The sequence below is a fragment of the Rhodnius prolixus genome, unplaced genomic scaffold (genome assembly GCF_049639745.1).
Source record: "Rhodnius prolixus isolate KJV_2025 unplaced genomic scaffold, Rpr scaffold_1, whole genome shotgun sequence".
Lineage (NCBI taxonomy): Eukaryota > Metazoa > Arthropoda > Insecta > Hemiptera > Reduviidae > Rhodnius > Rhodnius prolixus.
In genome coordinates this window covers 39,559,073-39,581,721 of record NW_027411581.1, presented here as the reverse complement: position 1 = coordinate 39,581,721, position 22,649 = coordinate 39,559,073, and the positions used below count along the sequence as shown (strand labels likewise).

The 22,649-nt window shown below is 34.1% G+C and overlaps 1 protein-coding gene across 4 annotated transcripts in view; it reads left to right on the top strand.

The window, feature by feature from the left end:
- The window catches only part of Su(var)3-7 (Suppressor of variegation 3-7), a 49,419-nt gene that overhangs the window by 5,768 nt on the left and 21,002 nt on the right, over positions 1–22,649 (top strand). Inside the window, exons 1-2 of one of the 4 annotated variants that reach the window (XM_074139335.1) lie at positions 4,692–4,985; positions 14,932–15,047. In XM_074139335.1, the coding sequence (XP_073995436.1) occupies positions 4,928–4,985; positions 14,932–15,047 (174 nt within the window). In that variant the 5' untranslated portion in view covers positions 4,692–4,927. Of the gene's footprint in view, positions 1–4,691; positions 4,986–5,214; positions 6,553–14,931; positions 15,048–20,279; positions 20,398–22,649 lie in introns of those variants that run through there. The other 3 variants (XR_012461632.1, XM_074139329.1, XR_012461633.1) reach the window with 3 other exon arrangements.

Here is a 22,649-nt window from a genome sequence, read left to right as displayed (position 1 = left end):
GGAAATTTATTTAGTAATATTTGAGAGATAAAGGGATGGACAATGAGGGAAGTTGAACCCCATTTACCCTTTTCATTGATAACAAAACAGAAATGGATCCTTTTTTTTTTTTTTTTTATTTTTTTAACCTTTATTTAGATTTTTACCAGCGAGTTTTTAGAACAGCAAAAGGCATATTTGTTGAATCGTTAGCAATTATAAATTATGTTTAAAGACAAAAATCTACTTTACATCAAAATAAATGCTGTTGTATTGTACAAAAGAAAATAAATTAGTGGTAGAAAATAATTTAATACTAAAACAGTAGAAATGATCAATTTATTAGATAAAACTAATTATAAATTAGCTGAAGTTAAACAAGCGCATAAATAAAAGATAAAAAATGTGAAAGTAAACAATACGGGGACCCAGCCACACATAAAATAAATATGTAACTATACTATTATCAAAGTAAGACCCGAGGATAATCTAGCACACAATTATTTATTAAAACTTGCTTACATTTCTATTCAGGGCGCGCTCTATGGACGGCAACAAAAGGAATAACAAATTGGTTAACCACTCACCAAACCACAAATATTTCACTACTCTTAGCCTTTCTACAAAATAATTTATTATATTGACATCTGGCTGTTTTTCTTAAATTGAATATGAAATTGATGTTTATATTTCTTAAAATGGATCCAAACTTCATAAATACATAAATGACACTTTTGTTTATTCATAAGTGAATGAAATAGAATAATCTACTCACCTATCTCTTTCCAATTTTTTATGTTTTTAATTTATGACTTAATTCAATTTATTCAAATTAAATTTTATATAAACTGAATAGTAAATCAAAGGAAAAGTGAAAATAGGCCGTAATCAATGGCCAGTAATAAACAATAGTTTCAATTACTTTTTTCCTTGGACAGTCACAATGTCGGCGATGGAGATCAAAGAAGTATGAGAGTGTTGCTCTACTTAGCTAACTGCCCTATTAAGATACAAAAAATATAGAATTGTACAAGCCACGACTAAGGATTAAGGATTGATATTGGAGAGAGACAGATTCAAGGATTTTCAAAGAGAGGAATTATGAATGTGGATCTTTATTTAAACGGAATCAATCAATAATCTGTTAGGGAAGGGATTAGCTATGAGGTTAGCATACTGGACTCCCACGCGGAGGTCCCGGGTTCGAATCCAGCAGCTGACCCTTAGATTTTTTCTTCCTAGGAGCTTCTTACAGCTCACTGTCCGGTGATGGACAGTGTTGTCTGTAACGAGAGAACACTGTCCGGAGGCCGGCAGTGCACTGAAAAAAGCTCCGGGCGCCAATAACCTTGGATGTTGACGCGCCTTAAATCATAAAAAAAAAAAAAAAAAAAAAAAAAAAAAATAATCTGTTCAAGCTTATTTTAATTAAAGTCCCGTTTTATTAACTAAAACAGTAGTAAGAAAACACCGTAGGATCATTAAATTTTCTTAAATTTGGAAATATTGGAGAATATTAGAATATTCCTTAATGTAATGAACGGAATTCAACTAATGCCGTATTCTTATTAATACTCGAATAATTCTTTTTAATACCCGAATAGGTTGAAGTGAATGTTTTTGACGAACCATTGAAGATTAGTTCGGAAGATATTTATTTAGGTATTTATTTTATTTTTATTTATTTATTTTTTTTTTTGTATTTTGTCAAATGACTTATTTATTTATTATTTAAAATTTGCATTCGGGGTCTAGCCCCATACAAAAAAGTTTGGCGTTAAAGTGTTAAGTAAAAATACAACTATACAAAGTAATACAGAATAATATAACAAAAGTAATACAGATAATGCAAAAATACAAAAAAAAATTATTTCTTATTTTATATCTACTTATTTATTTTTATTTGTTTATTTATTTATTTTATTTATTTATTTTATTCTATAAAGGATCTTAACCTTAATGCTAAGGCAAAAAAAAAAATAAAGTCCGAAAGATATTTGAGCTTCCTTTTCGTACGCGCGTTTTGAATCAAAATGAAGCAGCACCTTGAAAAAGAACACATATTAGTGTAAAGTAAATTTCAAAGTACCCATTTTACCAGAAACACATTAATTTGGTGACTGCCATGTGAAATTTGTACAAGTCACATTGAGGTTATTTGGGAAAGATTTATTGGAGTGATACAGTTCATCCGAAATTCATCTCGAATTGATTTGAGAAGATACATTCATTTAGAAAGGATTTGGATCTTATTTGGATGGACTAAGAGCCACTTTTAGCCAACGTTCTGCGTCAGTTGGCGCCCATCTTGAAATTAATTATTTAAATTACTAAAAATGGTATCGAGATCACAGAAAAATTGCTCGCAAATCTTAAAGCCCATTATTTATTTCCTTAGACAATAAAATGAAAAACTATCATGTACATTGTTATGTGTTCAGTAGGAACAATTTTGCTTTTGAATTAACTAGATGTTCAAGTTAAAATAAATGGCTGGAATTTCATTAACTACTTTTCTGAATGTTTCCCAATTGTATGTTAATATTATCTAGCGGACTATGAGGAACATTTCGATCTGCTCTCCATTACGAGATCTGGGAGCTGTGATAAAAAGAGCTACTCACATTATAGCCGGATAGAGCTACATCATACCTCTACTTCTCCGTCCTCTTCGTTACACTCACAACCTATCTATTCGTGTATTACATTGGCAATTTGTTGGCTATAAAGAGCTGGATATGGGCAAGACGTGTTATTTGTAAAAGTTGTTGTATTGTTCACACTACATCTCCCAATATCTAACACTAACTCATCTTCTTCATTATAATTAATTTATGCAATATCATGCCACCACCAGCTAACTAAGTACACCAAGTTGTGTATAAGAAATAATTATTTCACATGTTTTTAACTTCCGTTTTATTCATTACACGACAAGAAATCTACAATGCATATAGATATACTATACTAGTGAATTTATGCAAAATAATCTAGTTTTAATGTAAAAATATAAATCGTTTAATATCACATAAATCATAATAAGCTATAAATTTTAAAAGGCGCTTACAAATTATTCAGCATGACAAAGATAAATGGACGTACAGTTGTTGTCGTCTTTACAAACACGTTTTAAGATATATCTTTCTCAAATTTATGAACTCTACGATTCTATTTTGGAGGTTTGTCAGTTCTCAAAGTGCCCTAAAGTTGAAACAGAAAATTAATAAACACTAAAGAGGTTGCTGGCGAAAACCAATACACAATGTGTGACTTTGCGAAAAGAGTAATTCTTTTGGATCTTTGCGTAATATTGCGCCACGAGCCGAAAGAAGTGTTGTAACCTCACCTTTCCGTGACACTCCAGAGAGTTTTTAATCCTCTTACCTTCCAGTTTCTAATTCCATGTTACTGAATTGCTTCGTGACGGCTCTCGGTGGATCTAGGTCTGGATTGCCGGATTTAAAGAGTTAATGTAAAGGGAAAAAATTGTTTATTTGTTGATATTTATTTTGTATAAATTATTATAATTAATTTATTATAAATTTACAATACAGCAAAACAGGTAAATATTGCGATAAATGGGACATGAGAATGTTAATAAACAGTGGGTGGCTTCCCAAATTACTGGTACTTCGCTGAGGAAGACACACGTCCAGCGCCGCCTTAGACGTCGAATGGGATTGTCGGAAAGAGTTAGAGATAAGGGTGATGGATTAATGGATTAGGGTGACTACAAAGTTTAGAATAAAATTTTTAATAGCGAGGTGACATCACTTCCTTGCCGTAAGGAATGTTAACAGCACTATGGATTGTTTTATCGGAAATATAATACGGAACAGTAGTTATTTAGTGGAGAATTTCAGACCGCAATGATTGGAGGCGTTAGTTATTGTAGATATTGACTGACTCACATACTTCAAGTCTTGCCACGGTAGCCGAGAGGTTAGAAGCGAGGCCTGCAAAGCTAATATGTATTGTGGTACTGGGTTCGATTCCCAGTCTTAGACTTTGGATTTTATTTAATGGTTAATATGAGAACTTTACAGTAAAGTATATTTGCTAATCGCCTCCGTCCGCGACACCTAATTTGGTAGTTCGACGTAAGGCACGCGCGAAAAAATAGGCATTACTTTTCTTTACTTCAAGCCTCCTATTCGGTTCAGAAATGTTAGCGTATTTTGTTGTTCAATGTTAGGTTTAAACGTCTTCAAGTAAACGCACAAGCACCCTAGAGCTTTGTGTTCTGATTCAATGTTGGTCGTTCGTCAGATTCCAACATTAACTGACAGTGTCGGTGCAAGGAAGTGCAGTCTGACTTACATACAAACTGGAGGTCAAATAGTGAAACTAAAAATAAAAGTTGCATTCAATCAGTTTATTCAATGAAATTGCCTTTTCGTTTGGGTGTTTTTATACAAAAATCTATTATAACAGGATCCCTTATTGTCACCAATTTCAAATATCAAATTAGGCTGCTGCTCACAGATGACGTACACTCACATACCGGTTTGAAAAAAGCACTTTTTAGGACTCAGATAAAAAATTGTGATTCAAAATGGCCACTTTCTAGTGAATGCTCAAAAGTCACGATCGCAAAAACATCTGTTTTACTGTAGAGTAAGCGAAAGTTTGTTGAAAATGATGTAAGAACGCTGATGATGATTTAAAGCTCCAATGGAACCAAAAATTCTCCTAAAAATTTCAAATTGGACCACATGAGATAGATCTGAAAACTTTTCCATTATATTTATTTTAATTGTCTTTATTTAAAAAAACATTTATTATAAATTGTATTTATGATGACAAAAGTTTTCTGAAAATTTTCCGGCTTACATTAAAGCACAATAAATCATCTAGAGATCGGATACGAGAATTACATGGAGAAATTAGTATAACGTGCGAATTGATGCAAACTTGTAGACACGATAGGTTAGAATTAGTGTGAGTTATGTGGCAAGATGGATTGTTAGAAGTGTTACGTACACAAGGAAAATATGTGTCTGTTGGTAAGTTTGAGTTAGTAAATAGGTTACCAAATAGCAGTGTATTATAACCTTAGCTAATTATGATAAATGAATGCTCCATATTCAAGTAAAAGTCTGAGTTAAATTCTGTTGTTATATTATAGTACATCTTACAACATATCAAAACGTACCATAAAACCTGTTTCATTTATTTCCTCCCCATTCAATGGTTGTGACATTTCTCACTAACAGCAACATGTTTACAAACCAGAAATGGGTTTGTTTATTTAATTCTTTATTAAAGGTACAGGCTTTACTTAAAAAAAAAACCTGCTATTACCAAACTTATCTTTGTCATATTCACAATAGGAATTTACCCAGTACAGAAAGTATTACAGTCTAGATATAATTCACACTATAAATCACCAAAATATGTTATTCAAAACTTGGCAAAATGCAGAAATAGCCTCAAGTTAGGTTAGGTTAGGTTAAGTTCCAAAAAGAAGTTGGTTTGTAAAGTGACAAAACCTAGTGGTTCAGTAGAGTTTCGATGAGGAGTTTGCTTGAGTCTTCGAACCCTATAGAGCCTGTGTCTTAGCCAACTGCACGCTAGGAATGCTTTTCAGATGACAGTAGGCAGAGATACTCATAAAATCTTGTACAGGGTGTTGTGTGTAGGTAAGTTTTAGAGGCGTCTTCACCATTAATAAGAGACGATTCTGTTTGACTAACAGATATTCTTTTAGGCATTTATGGAGCTGAAATCTAAATCTTGCCTAGTTTTCTGGCATCATCTCATTTATGTCGATAAACAGCCAATGGGTTTTTAAAATAGGAATTTTGTTGCTTAATCATACTTCTTTGCACCAAATCATGTAATTTTTTTTTTTTATTTTTAATGATTTAAGGCACGTCAACATCTGAGGCTTTTTTCAGAGCACTGCCGGCCTCAGGACAGTGTTCTCTCGTTACAGACAACACTATCCATCACCGGGTAGAGAGCTGTAAGGAGCTCCTAAGAAGAGAAAATCTAAGGGCCAGCAGCTGGATTCAAACCCGGGACCTCCGCTTGGAAATTCAATGCACTAACCGCATAGCTAATCCCTTCCCTCCTAGTAATAATTAATCGCAGTTTTGAATAAATATCAAATGTTTAAGAGTAGCATTATATTTCGGTTTACTTTCGTTTGCAATTAGATCGTGGCTTTTGTATTTTTTTTATTTTCAAAAGAGAACTTAACAATAAAACAAGTGTCAGTGCATGCACAATTAAATTTCACATGTTTCAGATAAAAATTTAGAATAGACCGCTGATATTTTTACGTTATAACTTTTGTGTGAGTGCAGACGTTTGTAATATGTAAAAATGTACAAGATCATTTGATCGCCCAATAATCAATATTTTGCTACAATTTTCATGATTGAGGGCAAAAATAGTTTTTGTAAATTTCCAAATAAGAGGGAATTTGGTCAGTGTACAGCCGCCAGCAAGGTAGTGTTCTCTCACTTTAATCTCGGGCAGTAGAGGTCTCAGATTCCAGACTACCTGGACCATCCACTCATCAGCCCATCAGCGGCTACCTACCCTTTACTCATGGGAAGAGATCAAGTAAGTTTTCCCCCCATAGTTAGTGAATTTTCTACGAAATGTTTCAAACAATTGCTCGCTAACACTCCTCAGTTACCACAAGTTTTGGAAACTCAATGATAAATGTAAAGCTGGTATAAATTTAAACTAGATCGAACTTAAATGCTTCTCCATACTAATGTTATTTTCTAATAATTTTATTTGGAATTAAAAAAATTCAGGAGGAATCTTCTAATGATTTTTTCTTTGTTGCTTATATTATTATTAATATTGTCATTGAGAAATAAAATTAACAATCATTAAGTTACTAAAAAAAGACAAACTTTTTTTAAAAGAGTGATTTTTAAAATATAAAAAACAAATCTTGATAAGTAACATCAAAAATAAAGCAAAAGAAATTAAAATATAGTCACGCGCAAATCCAATAGATGCTTTGGTGCGTATGTGCAAGAAAATAACGTAGCACGTATGTATGTGGAAGAAAAGAAGCGCCAGGTGTTTTGGGCGTCGAATTGATCTTCTCTCTGTAGTCAAATTGATTCAAAATACAGCCCATCATCTCTCCAGTCCATCATGTCAATCTTACTTCTCTTATCCGCCTTTACTTTTATTTATTTATTTATTTATTTTTTGTTTTGTTTCAACTTATTTATATTTAGATTTTCATTTTCAATACGAAATCGTTTCTTTTCCATAAATATAAGCGTCTCTTTTCTGAATATTTTATTTTGAATGAATAACTTTTTCTTAGGAGTCGTTCGTTGGCTTTCGTTTTACCATTTGTTTTCAATGTTTTCTTTATATTCTAATACAATAAGCAATTTTATTTGGTAAATTTTTTCTTCAATATATTCAATTTCGAAACCAACAATTGTTTGAATATTGTGTTATGAATTTTCGACAATGAATGTCTTATTTTATTTTGTATTTTCTTGTATTAACGAGAAAGTGTTTTGCGATGGATTTGGAGAAAGGCCTTCATTATAAAAACTTCTTTTTAGAGGTGCTCTACGTTTCAGGTAACAATGGTGCCTCTTGGGAGTATAACGGCTCCTAACACTTCATTTAAACTTTATATAGTGATTACAAGCAAAGAGATCTACAACTTTTTGTATGAAAATTTTTTCCAGAAAATTCGATTAGGATATTTCTGGGAAAGAGGATGGATGAATTTCCTCTAGAGTGCCAATTTTTTGTAAGATCGGCCCAAACTTTGGTGCGGTGCTAACGGGTGTAGATGCATTTTGAAAATTGCGTTTTAAGAAAAAAAAATTATCGGGTATTGTTTTATGTGTTGAGAAAGTGGCAGTTCTTGGATCGGTCGTACAGGCGTCAACTTTTTTACATTTCGTATCCGAAATATACTTTTATCACAATAAAAACTGCCAAAACCGTCAGGAGTAACCTTTGTTTTAACCTCTGAAAATACCGCTATTAAATTTAAAGTTCATTTTTTATTAGAAATTTAAAAAAACAAAACAGACAAAACAATTCAGCGAATTCCTTATTCAAATTATCTGCAATATTTTTGGTGCTACATGGGTAATACTCAGCAGTTTTAGCGAACGGAAAGATTAGATGAATGGCATCACCTTCCTTTCCAATTCCACAAACGCAAAATCCGCATTCCGCCAAATTTAATCTTATCAAGAGCGCCCTGCTGTGATTGTGGTCGAACCTTAAACAAATTATCCTTATGAGGAAAACCCTTTTCCTAGTAAACTTAACAAACCAAAGTTGGTTTGAGATACACGGCTGAGTGCCTTCGTAATCCTTGCCCTTCAAATGACCTGGTTTGCGTTGCTGCTATGTTTTCTGTACGATTGTTGTTATTTAATCAATAGAATTCTAAACATTGCTGCAATTTACTCAGAAATCAAATTTGCGAGATCCGCTTCGCAAATTTAGAAAATTGTAGCCTCAAATTTAGGTTGCAATCAGTATGGAAATAATTAACTAAATTAAACTTTAAAAAAAAAAGTAGTCGTTGAAAAGCGCTACAGTAGCTGTGCGCGAAGTTAGATCAACGATTTCATTTAAAGGGAATATACGAGGGTCGTTTGAAAAGTCCGTGCAAAGTCAGAGAGATAGCACCACTGGCGCGTATCGAGGTTATGTTTAGTTAGTAGCATCTCTTGGAAGAACACACACAAAGTTTCAGCCAGATCGGTCTATTTCTTTGTGTTTGGCATTCGTTTGAATCGAGGAAGTCGAGTGATTTTCAAAAAATGGACGAAAAAGAATTTCGTGTGTTGATTAAACACTACTTTATGAAAGGCAAAACGCCTCAGGAGACTAAAGAGAAGCTTGATAAACATTATGGTGACTCTGCACCTTCGATTAGAACAGTTTATAAGTGGTTTCAAAATTTTCGGAGTGGCCATATGGGCACAAGTGACGCTGAACGTTCTGGACGCCCTGTTGAGGTTACTACTCCAGAAATCATTGATAAAATCCATGATATGTTGATGGATGATAGAAGAGTGAAGGTGCGTGAGATTGCTAGTGCTGTGGGCATCTCGAATGAACGGGTACATAATATTTTGCATCAACATTTGGACATGACAAAGCTATCCGCAAGTTTGGTGCGGTGCCGCGATTACTCACGCTGGACCAAAAACGAAATCGTATGAAGTGTTGCAAGGACGGTTTGCAGCTGTTCCAGAAGAATCCGCAGGACTTTAAGCGTCGTTTCGTCACTGTGGATGAAACATGGATACATCACTACACTCCTGAGACCAAAGAACAATCTAAACAATGGGTTACCAAGGGGGAATCTGCACCAAGAAAGGCGAAGACCGTTCCTTCGGCCGGAAAGATTATGGCGACTGTCTTTTGGGATTCGCAAGGAATAATCCTCATCGACTATCTGGAAAAGGGTAAAACTATTACAGGTGCATATTATTCATCGTTATTGGACCGTTTGAAAACCGAGCTGCAAGAAAAACGCCCACGATTGGCCCACAAAAAAGTCCTTTTCCATCGCGACAACGCGCCAGCTCACATCTCAGCAGTTGTGGTCGCAAAATTAATGGAAATAGGGTTCCAACTCGTTTCACATCCCCCCTATTCTCCAGACTTGGCTCCCTCGGACTACTATTTGTTCCCCAACATGAAGAAATGGCTGGCGGGAGAAAGATTTTATTCAAACGAGGAGGTGATTGCAGAAACGAATGGCTATTTTTCAGACTTGGACAAATCCTATTATTCGGAAGGGATCAACAAACTAGAGCAGCGTTGGACGAAGTGTATAAGCCTAAAATGAGACTATGTTGAAAAATAAAAAAGGTTTACCCCAAAAAATTAAGTAGTTTTTATTTTTTCACGGACTTTTCAAACAACCCTCGTATTACTGAGTGGCTAGCGTAATATCACGCGGATATCCCGGGTTCGAGTCTAGAAGTCTTCACTTAGATGTTTTTGTTCAAAGCAGTCTTTCTTAACTAAAACTCCGGTCATCAATTGTTCCTTTCTCCAACCTGCATTGTATTAGTTCTAGCTTTGCCTAGGGGAGCACCACTTTAAGGGTGACGTACCTGTACTTCTAAAAGACAGAATCTTCGAGTACTTAGTTCAGAATAGAATTTATTCGCAAGGCAGTCAGTCGTAAGAGTAATTCATTACTTTTATTTTTCAAAGACGAGAAACATCAAACTATTTGCTAAAAACGTTCAGGAGGCTTCAAAGCATTAGGTTCCCTTGAAGCTCAATTGGAAAACTCGAACGCAAAGCTTCTTGTTGAGATTGGTAACAGAGAATCTTTTATCATTCGTCTACCACCAACATCAGCTCCGCCGGCAGATGTTACCAGCTGAAAGTCGAGATTAACGAGATATAATGTCTGGTTAAATATCGTCCATAAAATATATATATGTTACAGCTGGTTAAGAAGCTATTCAGATTTATAATAATCATAACTAGCATTTGATAGTTGAATCCCAGCTCATATTTTTTTAATGCTACTGAAGTATGTTTGTATATATGTAAGTGTTGTGCAGAGAAGGGGGATTTCCTGGGGGGGAATCCATCTGTTTCTTTCTTTACCAGCAGCCAATGACAACTCTCATATTAGCATCTCCACACAACTAACCCACTCGATTACCAACATGGGCGTCCTCTCAGGAGCACCAGGCTGATAAAAAAAAACCAATGCTTATCGCTATCATCCCATCTTCCCGCTTCTGTAACTACGTCCTGCTCAGCATTATTTATCTTGTAATAATAGTAATACAAAAAAAAAAAAATAATCGTAATTATGGGTTGTAATAATTACTAGGAAATAAGACTCAACGTTCATTTTTTCGTCAGTTAAGGAGGATACATAACGCGTCCTCCCAAAAAATCTGTCGAGCTAGACTATGCTATCTACACTAATACCTACTGTACTAAATTTAAAATACAAAAAAAAAAAAACTGATTAGTGTACTGGGTTCCCCCACTAAGATCGCAGGTTCAAATCCAGCTGCTGGCCCTTAGATTTTTTTCTTGATGCGCCATTTGAGATCATTGTCGGCAGAAGCCTTTTCCTCAATAATGTGCTCTCGTTGCAGAGATAACAACGAGCATCACTGGCATTTTATCATCAGCTTTTAAACTTCGTGTCCAGGTTTTTAAAAAATTTTTACTCTCAAATTAAAGAGTAAATGACTCTAAGTACTTAGCTAATCCGTTCCCAGCTACCAAAACTATCACTGTTTCCTCTTGAAATGTAGTAAAATGAAGTATTCATCTATTTTTTAGATGGATATAATGTCCACACCTCATAACCAATAGCATTTTTTCAGTAAAGTCAAAAGTAGGTAGACGCTGGGTTCAAACTGAAATGACCCTCACTAGTCCAAACTTATAACCTCCAAAATAAATCAGCGCCACACTCCAATAGATACTCTTTTTTGGCTTCAATAAAAGACCTATCCAGATAAAACCTTAAAATACATTTACGAAATCATGAGCAGTCTAATACAAACATGATGGCAAAAGAAATTATAACATTGATAAATCAAATGTTATGATCAAAAACTAATGGAGACTATAGAAAGAATGGGATTGGCTTACTTGATTTTTATAGATTTTTTTTTTAATAAAACCGTTATTGTGTGAATCGACAATTTATTTTAAAAAAGAAATAAAACAAAATTAGTCTATTTACACTTTGTCGCAATCACAATAAATACTGTTATGCGTAAAAGACAAAACAAAGAAACTTCATTCCGTCTTGACTCTGGCATTCGAACATAACAGTGTATAAGCGAAAATAACCAAAACAAAAAATAGTAATGTGAAATAATGAAACCAATTTCATGCCCTAATACAAAAATAAAAAAAATAACAATGACCTCGTAAACTATGTTTAAGTGATAATCATAAATTACATATTTTATACAATCATTTCGTTATAGAAGACTATACTTATGAAAGCAATTGTCCATAATTTTCAATCATTGTCACGTGAGGCTTTTATATGGTAACATTTTTATCTCTTACATCTATATTTTGTATGTTACTAGCTCTATCATTTTTTTCCTCCAAAAATTTTGGACCATAAAATGTTTAAATAACAGTTTATATTCTGTTCAAAATAAACTTTAAGGTAAATAATATGAATCTTAATAAATAAAAAGAATTATAATTGAATCACTCGCCATTTACGCATTCTTCTTCTTCTTCTCTTATCCTTCCAATACTCTCTGGAGTTCCTCAAGGAAGCATTGTAGCCCCCTTACTTTATATTCTCTATACTGCTGACTTACCAACTCACCCGACTACAATTACTTTCACATTCGCCGACGACACTGCAATTCTATCACCTCATCTGGATCCTGTAACAGCATGCCGTGCACTCCAATCACACCTAAATCTTCTCGAGCCTTGGCTGCAAAAGTGGAGAATCAAAGTGAACGAATTGAAATCTAAATACAAAGAATTCATTCTAAACAAGAAAACTCTCTCTCCTCTCTCCTTCCACAATACTTCTATACCAATCACTAACCAAGTACTATATCTCGGACTATACCTTGACAAACGTCTAACATGGAACTCCCATACGAGACTCAAACGAATTGACCTCAATCTGAGGTACAAAATGTTGAAAAGACTACTCGACAAACGATCAAAACTGACCCTGACGAACGAACGAACACTATATACGGAATACAGCTCAACGGAAGCGCCAAAAAATCAAACATCAACCGACTTCAAACCTTGCAATCTAAAATTCTAAGAACAATAGTTAACGCTCCCTTCTACGTCTCCAATCATACTATACACTCTGATCTCAATATTCCTCTCGTCTCTGAAATAGCACAAACTCGCTACACAAAACTCCACTCAAATCTACACAGTCACTACAACCCTCTTATCCACAACATGTCTACAACCACACTTCCTTCAAATCCACAGCGCAGACTAAAACGGCGGTGGCCACGCGACCATCTCAACACAATGCCGACCTCCTAGGATGGTTGCTGTGTAAGCTTGCCAACGTGGCGAACTAACGGCTTCCATCACTGGATGGTCGTCGTTCACCACATTCACGCCTCTTGGCGCACATGCATGTGCGCGCACGTGTATGTAAGTGCATGTACATGCGTGCCCGTGTATTTGCGCCATTTCCTAACTCTCATCTCTTTTGCTTGTTGTATCTATTACAGTCGCAAAATAAATAAACAAAAGAAAAAATTTATTCAGTAAATTAATAGCGGGCATTGGTGTACAGGGAATGAAACGTGGATTTGTAAGTGGGAGAGCCACAATTCGAATCTCGGGTGTTGATTCTTCAAAAAATAGTAATATTGAATTATGTGATTCTGCCCTCTTGCATGACACCTTATTAGGTAGTTGGAAGTTGCGCTCTACCTGAAAAAAAAGTAAGAGATTAGTTTTACTTTTCATTTTTCAGTAAACTGGGATCAATTTTCTTCAAATTTGTACTTTTCTTTGCATAACTAGTTCTTATTATTATTAAACAGGTAATGAGGCCACCCGCATTTATCTAACACTTCAGAGCATAGCTTAAAACATCGCTAGAACTGACTTAAGAAGCATTTGCTGCGAATGCTTTTGAAATAGAAGTTATACTTCTACTTGTGTGGTCATTAGGGCTGTAAGAAGCTAGGAAGAGAAAATCTAAGGGCCAGCAGTTGGGCTCGAACCCAAGATCTCCGCGTTACCACTTTGCTAATCTCCTCCTTTAAAAAAATTGTTCTAACTACTTTTAAAAATACTTCTAAAAATAAATTGAAGTGAATAAATAGACAAATAAATCCCAAAAGCTTATCAGCGGATATCGTGCCAGCATCTATTTCAAATATCAAATTTGAACGATCCGTTTTTGGTTTATGATCCTCAAACACACACTTGAATAATTATTAAACCTTTTTTACAGTCAGCGGATCTCGAAACGTTTATTTCCGATGAAAAATACAAATCTAAAAAAATAACGGTCGCTTTCTCTTACTAGTACAGTAACAGAAAATAATAAAATGATACAATAATTTTGCTGGTAGTTGAAAAAATTAAATAAAATAAAAAAAGGAGGTTGGAAACTGCTGAAATAATTACTTAGATGTCTTTGGTGATGTCTACTACAAATAAAAGTACCTTGTATATTATATATTATAGAGGAGAATAAATACAAATAGAAAGTAATCAGCCGGTGCAGAGATAGTTATTGAGATATTATCGCTGAATACATTTTCATTATAGATTATAATCAATATATAATGGCTAGGTATCGTTCTATTACAATCTGTTGTACAAGTGTGTTGTATGTAAATATGCAGCACCGTGTATGTGTTTGCTTCTACGTGGGTTTAATCATTTTTTTCCCCCTCTTATCTTCTTTTGCTTTCATTGTTACATCCTTGTCTATGCTGGACCGCTTCACTGCTTAGATGCCCAGCACCAAGATATAAGTGTTTTGTGCTTCAACATGTATGGCAAAGATTATTTAAATCGAACAAAAACATCAACTTGTCACCAACTGGCGCCTTAAAACGCTCACAGATCTGTTTCTAATTAAAAACAAAATTAATTAATATTCGTCGATTAGTTCTAACACTTCGTGGGTGTTAATTTGAAAAAGCAAACAAAAATAAAGTCTATCACTTTGTATTGATTTGCTAAAGTAAATATATGAAAGTAAAGTAATGCCCAGTTTTTCAGGCGGGCTTAAAAAAAATCAAAGGCCGAAAAATTGCAGGTCAAGAAACAGTTACTGCTCCTCCAAAAACTGATACAGCAACTTAAAATCTATCTACACCACTTTATTAAAATATTAATATTAATAAAGAAAAATCAGAGCATACAAAATTGTTAACTACGTAATTACATATAATATTATTTACCTTAGCTATTTGTAATATTATTATAATTTTTTTTTTTTTTTTGGTGCATCAACAGCTGAGGTTATTAGCGCCCAGAGCTTTTATCAGTGCACAGCCGGCCTCCGGACAGTGAGCTGTAAGAAGCTCCCAGTAAGAGAAAATCTAAGGGTCAGCAGCTGGATTCGAACCCGGGTAATATTTTTATAATACAATATTAAATGATATTAATATTATTTAAAAATGGATAGCTTGCTCTGTATACAACTTAAAAAGGACCTGTACAATAATAACTTCTGTAACTTCACTTTAAGTGACATCTTGAGAATGGCTTGGATTCTCCGGACTAAAGCTCGTTTTTAAAGTTAAAAATAATAATAATAATAATAATAAAGATGGAAGGGATTAGCTAGGGGGTAGGGGATTGGATTCCCACGCGGAGATCCTAGCTGCTGGCCCTTAGATTTTCTCTTCCAAAATGTATCTCATCCACCTTCTAATTTACTTATTGTTTTTATACAGATTTTAAATAACAAAAAATTTTTAAAAAATATTCTCAAACTAGAGAAGTTCAACTTTAATTTCAAATTAACTACCGTTTTGCTTGTAAGTCAAAGTTCGTCTAACGAAAGCGCAATATTACAGATTTGTAATAAAATTTTCGATTTCCTAGACAAACTCAACAACGATTTTACGCTAGTAACAATGGTATACTCAAGACTAACAAACACATATGGGCTAAACAATTAATTGGATTAGTATATTTGGAAAATGTGACATAATCTCAATATTTGCATTTACTAAGAGAAAATAAAAATAAACTTGAACATGTTACCTACCAAAAATTTTCATAAAAATCGGGAAATATCCCTTTCTCTGATAGCAAGGACCTACTATTTAGGAAGGAAGTCGTATTTGATAGATAGCACACTGTCTACTTACTAGACGCTCGGCTGTATTGTTAGGAAAGTACAAGATAAGGTAGAAGTTATGGTGAATAACCTTTATATATTATAACCTTCCCAAGGAAAAAATCCCGTATTATAGGATTTTTTTTTTTAATACAGCTCCAGAGTTAGAAATATTTCAACGGTAAATAATCGTTGTTAGGTTGAGCATGTTCTAAATATGATTTTTTTTTTTAATGTATCATCTTTAATAAACCACTTTTTAATAGCCCAACAATTTAAACTAAAAACTAAGGGGTTTTGTGGGAATGTAGTTGGAGAATAGCAACTAAAGGAACGCACATAAGCGCGTGATGTGTTTGCACACTAATCAGCAGTCATACTGTTCATAAACTAAAAAATAAATACCTTCGCGTGAAAAACTAAAATAACTTATAAAAATAACTGTTCTTTCAGTTTGGTTAGAAGCTTATAGTTAGTTACTTCTTATGATCCCAATTTTTTTTTATTCCCATCATCATTATTATGTTCTATTTACCCACTAAATTTGAAAGTTAGTTTCTTTATTAATTACTCATTTTTTCCTTTTTAAAGTTCACATAATGGGCTAATGGCTGTTTCGACTTTGTTAGAAGGTATTTCATTCTGAGATGTATCTAGTTTTTTCTACCAGAGCTTATATATTTATTTTGTTTAGTGAAGAAATGAAAAGTTGAGTTTATAGCTGATGTTACAAACTGAATTTATGATATATTCTGAGTTGTCAGTTTATATATACATTATATCAGTTTGTAATTAAATGTTCTTTAAATATGCTCTCCACGAACAGAATGAATAAACAAAATTAACGTTTACGGAGCCACAACAGTTGCTGAGGTTACTTCATTACATAACTTTATCCCTCAATTGCCCTTATACGAGGGGCACTACTTATATTTTGAGCCTTGGCAACACTGAGTATTGTCAGGTGCTATTTGACGTTTCCACTTGAAAGTTTGACATTTTTGACCATAACCTTCTTCAGAACGTTTTGTTATTTGAGCGCGATTTCTGTTGTTTACAGTCACTTGAAAATTGTGCCTAAGCGAAAAAATGGAATTAACTCGTGAAAATTTTCGTGCAATGATTTATTACGACAGGAGTGCATCGATCAACTTACTTCCACTTTTGGCGATAAAGCCCCATCCTTTGCCACTATGAAACGCTGGTATAACGAATTCAATCGTGGTCGTCGTTCGCTCACCGACGAAAGTCGTGAAGGTCGTCCAAAATCAGTTGTTGTGTCAGAAAACATTGATGCTGTGTTTTACATTATTATTGCATACTAATAATGCAAGATCGTCATGTGACATACTGTGAGATTGAGGCAATCTTAGGCATTAGTTCCACCAGCTTATATAAAATATTGCATGATCATTTAGCCGTGAAAAAGGTTGGATCCCACATATTCTGACAAAATCTCAAAAAGATGCTCGTGTCGATTGGTGCAAACAAATGCTTAAGAAATACAATGGCAAAAAAGTGTATAAGATTGTAACAGGTGATGAATCATGGATATATGCGTATGAGCCGGAAACTAAACAGCAGTCGACTGTATGGGTGTTTCAAGATGAACCAAATCCAAAAAAAGTTGTTCGCGCTTGAAGCACTTCGAAACAAATGGTCGCCTGTTTTTTCGGAAAAACTGGTCATGTGGCAACATTGCCTTTAGTGGAACGTAGAACGGTCAATTCTGGATGGTACACAACCATTTGTTTGCCGGAAGTCTTCGATGAAATAAGGAAAACAAACAAGCGCCGTCGGATCATTCTTCATCAAGACAATGCCAGCTGTCACACATCTCGTCTAACAACCGACTATTTGGGCACTCAAAAAATCGAATGAATGGGTCATCCGCCGTACAGTCCTGATTTGGCACCAAATGACTTCTTTTTGTTTCCGAACGTCAAGAATAAATTCGATTTTCGTCGGCAGAAGAAGCTGTTGATGCATTCAAAAACCATGTTTTGGAGGTGTCTCAAGCGGAATGGAAAAAATGCTTTGACAAGTGGTTCGAACGCATGCAGAAGTGTATAGATCATAAAGGAGAATATTTTGAAAAACAATAAAGTCATTTTCAATGACAAATAGCTATTTTTTTATTATTAGGCTCAAAATATAAATAGTGCCCCTCTAACACATAGTGCTATTAACTGTTCGTACTAAAGCAAAAAAAAATGATCATTAATTATTTTTCGTTTCAGATCATACGCACAGACCGATTTGTATTTTTCGCATTCTGTAAACCTCACAACCGGTATTCCCGATGAGATCCCAAAATCGAAAGTACCTTTCTTTAGTCATAAGTTTGGTTTGCATAGAATATTTATTGCCATTCAAGTTTAACCAGAACCAATTGAAAACATTAAAGAGAACAATCATGGAAATCGTTGCAATAATTTATTGCTAGATAAATGTGTCGATAATAGAGGAGTATGAAGCGTTTCTACCAAGAACAAAGCAAATAGCTGGAGAACAACAAGAGAAGGGCGCTGAAATCAGTTGTCTCAGTTATTCTCTCTCTCTCTCTCTCTCGTGCGAACAAACTGAGCATTATTTGATCAGCTGGGGTAATTGAATTATTCTGCTGTTAGCCACAGTGAATCTGCCTCAACCTAAATACATAATGTATGTCTAGCGTACCTATAATGCTTTTCCAACCTTTAAGGCAATATAACTTACCCACAGACACACAAACAGATACCACCCCCTTTAAGGCAAATTGACCTCTCCCTCTCTTCAAGGACATTCTCTCTAATCACATGATTGCTACAGATTTCTCACAAAATATTCCTCGTATTCCCATTTATTTCTTCTCTTTTGTAATAAAAATTCAAAAAATAAAAGAAAACAAAAAATCAACGATTGATCCTGTTAAAATTAATTATAATTATTATAATTCATTTATTTTAGAACTGCCAGGCGTCCAACACAATCAATTTGACGTAGATAGGACCTTCTTTGTACTGTTAATGAGATTGCTTTTGTTGTCTGCTCAGGAGAAAAGAATCCTAAATGGCTCTGTCAGATTAGCCTAAGAGATATATTTTATATTTACCAAAGATAATAAGAACAAAACTTAGTTCTCTTCAGGATGACCTTCAATTATTTCTCTCTACTCTGCAAGAAAAGGTATTATACTCACACAGATTGTAGGTTTCGACTCTACATCGGAAATATGCATTCGTTAAGAGGGTCTTCCCGAAGTCCAATTTACAAATTCATCCGCGGTTTTTAAAATTGGACAGCATGACTAACGTCTGTAATGATGTGTACCACCTTTACTCACAAAGAGAAAAATCACAAATAAGGTTCAAATTGATTTGACACTCAGGTGCCAACAGTGATTGCCACAGATCGGTTCCGGTCAAAATCGATCTTCCGGAAGAACCACTTGGCCTAATCAGTTTTCCTGTTTTTTAGGTTTTGCAGAAAAACGGCTCCTACAGCTTTCATTAAAATTGTAAACTTGTGTACCATTTGAAAACCTCTTGATCTAGAACTTTATTTGAAACATTTTCTTAAAAAATTGTATTAGGGACATCTCTGTGACAAGGGGTGGTTATGCTTTGCCCTTAAGTTCCATTACTGTTAATATTACTGCCTTGTTATGGGTCGCGGTGGCGAAGGCATTGAGGCCGCTCTACAAGAATCTACTGTCTTCTTAATTTTATAATATTAATAAGAATCAGATCTGTGAATTAATTTGTTTAAATAATTAAAATGCCTTAAAATAAGTTAGCAATGAGCGAAGTTTTAATATTTTCGTTGAAGTTGTTTTTGTAATAATCTCCACAAAGTGAAAAATTGACTTCGTAAAACGAGCACTTTCGGTTCGCTAATATTATCCTAATATTTATATATTATCTAGATGTCAAATTTGGGATTTCTTCGATTTTACTCACATACACACACGCAGCAATTCGTAAAACTCACTTTTCCAAACTCAGATGACCTCTGAGATGTTTTTGGAGAAAATACAATTGATAATCCGCATTATCGCAATGCTTTTCTCAATACGAAGAGGAGGAAGTAAAAATTGTTCAGCATTGTACTTAATTTTTAACTATGATCTTTACAATAAACCAGAAGCTGACCTGGTGCATTAATGTTGAACTTGAAAGATCCGAATATAATTACTATGGTAAATCCTTCCCACTGTAAGACTTAAGCCCCTTTGCCTGGAGAAAATGGTCGGTCGCTTTCTCGAAAAAGGATGCGAACAGGACTGTGGTTTATATCAATTTAATGAGTAGAAGACGTCTATTTGAAGTAGTGGCTCCTTTACACTAGATGCCTAGATACAGATTGTGAAGGCTATCACCGTTGGGCATACAAGTAACGGATTAGTCTCTTTGAACGAACGGGCTAGAATGTTTTTTTTTTTAACAAAGTAGAATAGAACACAGAGGGGGTTTTCTAGCCTGTTGGTGGGAATTAGATTGATGTATGAAAACAAACTTGACGTCAGTGTTTCAGTCTCATTGTGCACAGCATCCTGCAGTGGATTGGACTAGAGAAAGGAATGGTCCAGAAGTGGGACATTTTAAGATAGCTGGCATTTCATTTACCTGATCAGCACCTGTCTAACTATCTTCGTAGGTATTATTTATTTAGCACTCTGCTCTACATTTGTACGCATTCATTTTTATACTATTCCAGCTTAGTATGTTAAAATGTGACCAACAGCGTCTACTCTAAAGTAACCATTAAAATATTTGTTTATTAATTTTTTTGTACAAAGTTTTTACACTTCTACTGCCCAAGATTCGTAGAATTCCCATCGAATCAAGCATTCAACTTAAGAAAACAGCAAAACCATGGTATACATAATTATGTTGCGTTGCAGAACTCAATACATAATTTCCAAATTTATACTTCAATCAGAGAAGCAGAAAATATTATTCTCCAGTACGTTTAAGGGGTATTAAAAAAATTATCTTTACCTTCGGGGACAGAAAGTCTTCTTCCCTGACCCTAAATAACTAGGTCGGGTGAGTTGGAGATTACTTAACTGCTAAAATATGCTAACAGTGGGACGATTTAGAGATACGCCATTCGCTGTGTAAAGGGTTTTACGAAAGAAAATATCCACGTCTAATAAGTCGAAAATTAAAAATTCGGTGTTACGGTCCTCTGCTTCTGCAGTTATATTATAGAATGCTAATTAGAAAAAAATAAAATGTTTCAATAGAGATATTAAAGAAATTTTTGTTCCCAACTAGTGAACTGCTGCTTTGGATGCGGTTGACATTATCAATAATAGGATATCCGTTCGAAGTGATACCATTTTCTCGATAACACTCTAATAGAGCCGAGTGTGTATACAAAGATTAACAAATGCACTCTGTCACATGCAATACTTTTTTGTAAATTATTTATTCTAGAGGTCAGATAGCCAATGAAAAACGTACCTTTAACTTTACAGAAGAAATTTTAAAAGGAAACGACCACTTTATTCTTCTTATTGAAATTTAAACTATTTTAACTAATTCTGATGGTTAAGCATTTATATAAAATGACCACAAATTGCTTTCATGGTATCGCTGAAAGTATTTATGTGAGATAATGTTAACCATTGATTAATGAATATGAAAACAATTTAGGCAAACAAAAAAGTTCAGAAATTATGAAAACATTCGCCATTGCAAACTTGTTAGCTGTTTGTAAATCCAAAAATCAGTGGCTAAAATGCTGCTCTTTGTATTTAAAGTCTATTGTTTTTTGGTTTATTTAAGAAAATTTTAGAATCGCAGTGTCAGTAAGAGAAGTTCGTGTAAGTCATTCATAGCGAATCGTTTAATTAATAACGTTATGTAGTTCTCCTTTTAATAACTGGAAAATACATAGAAAATAAGGGTCCAATCTTAATTAAATTTAAAGCCAAAAGCAGCGAATATTCCATCTTTACCTCGGCTAAGTCTGAGAAATGAAAATAAAGCCAACCAAAAAAAGTTAGGTCGTATTAGAGTTGCCTAATGAATGCCCATGTTTCAAAAAATAAAAATAAACAAACAAAGAGCTCTCTGAACTTTAGTTACACTTCTTTGTTTAGATCTCCTCAAGAAATATTTTAATATAATGAAATGAAGTAACAATGCATTTCAAGAGAACAGCAACCCAATTTTTCTTTTCTATTATTTTGTTTGTGTTATCTTTTATTTTTTAGCGAATCTCAATTCTCAAATACTTTTTTGAAATGTACAAATTTGATTTGGTCAAATCCCAATTCATCTTTTAGGGTTAATCTCGTTTAATAATTAGAACCATGTATATGTTCATTGTGAAGAGCATGTACATTTTCGAACTTGTATGTTTAAACCGAACATTCTCAAACATGTTAGAGAAACTTAGAAAACATTTTGATGTATTTCTCGTATTGTACTTGGGAATGGTTAGCCTCTTCATTTTTCGAATTTCCGTCAAAAATCTTGACAATATGTTTTTTATTTTCCGTTATAACCAGTAAGAGAAGGTATTGAAATTCTTATTGATTTTAGATTGAGACTTTTGATTGGAAATATCCGTTATGAGGTCTCCTGAATCAGAAACGTGGCAAGGGTTGTGTGTGAGTTTCGTCAAAAATTACAAATCGGGTAAAGTTATTATTTGATATTTTAACTAAATTTAAAAATAATAATTTCGTAAGCGCTGTACGATACAGCGTATGATCCTAGTTTTTGACCAGTACTTAATAGACACTACTTTAAAACAAAATAGGTATCTAAATTATTTATGTAAAGTAAAGTAATCGACTATTTTTTCAGGCGGGGCTTAACGTCCAACTACCATTTACTAGGTGTCGTGGACGGAGGCGACTATCAAACGTACTTTACTATTTCTCATTTAA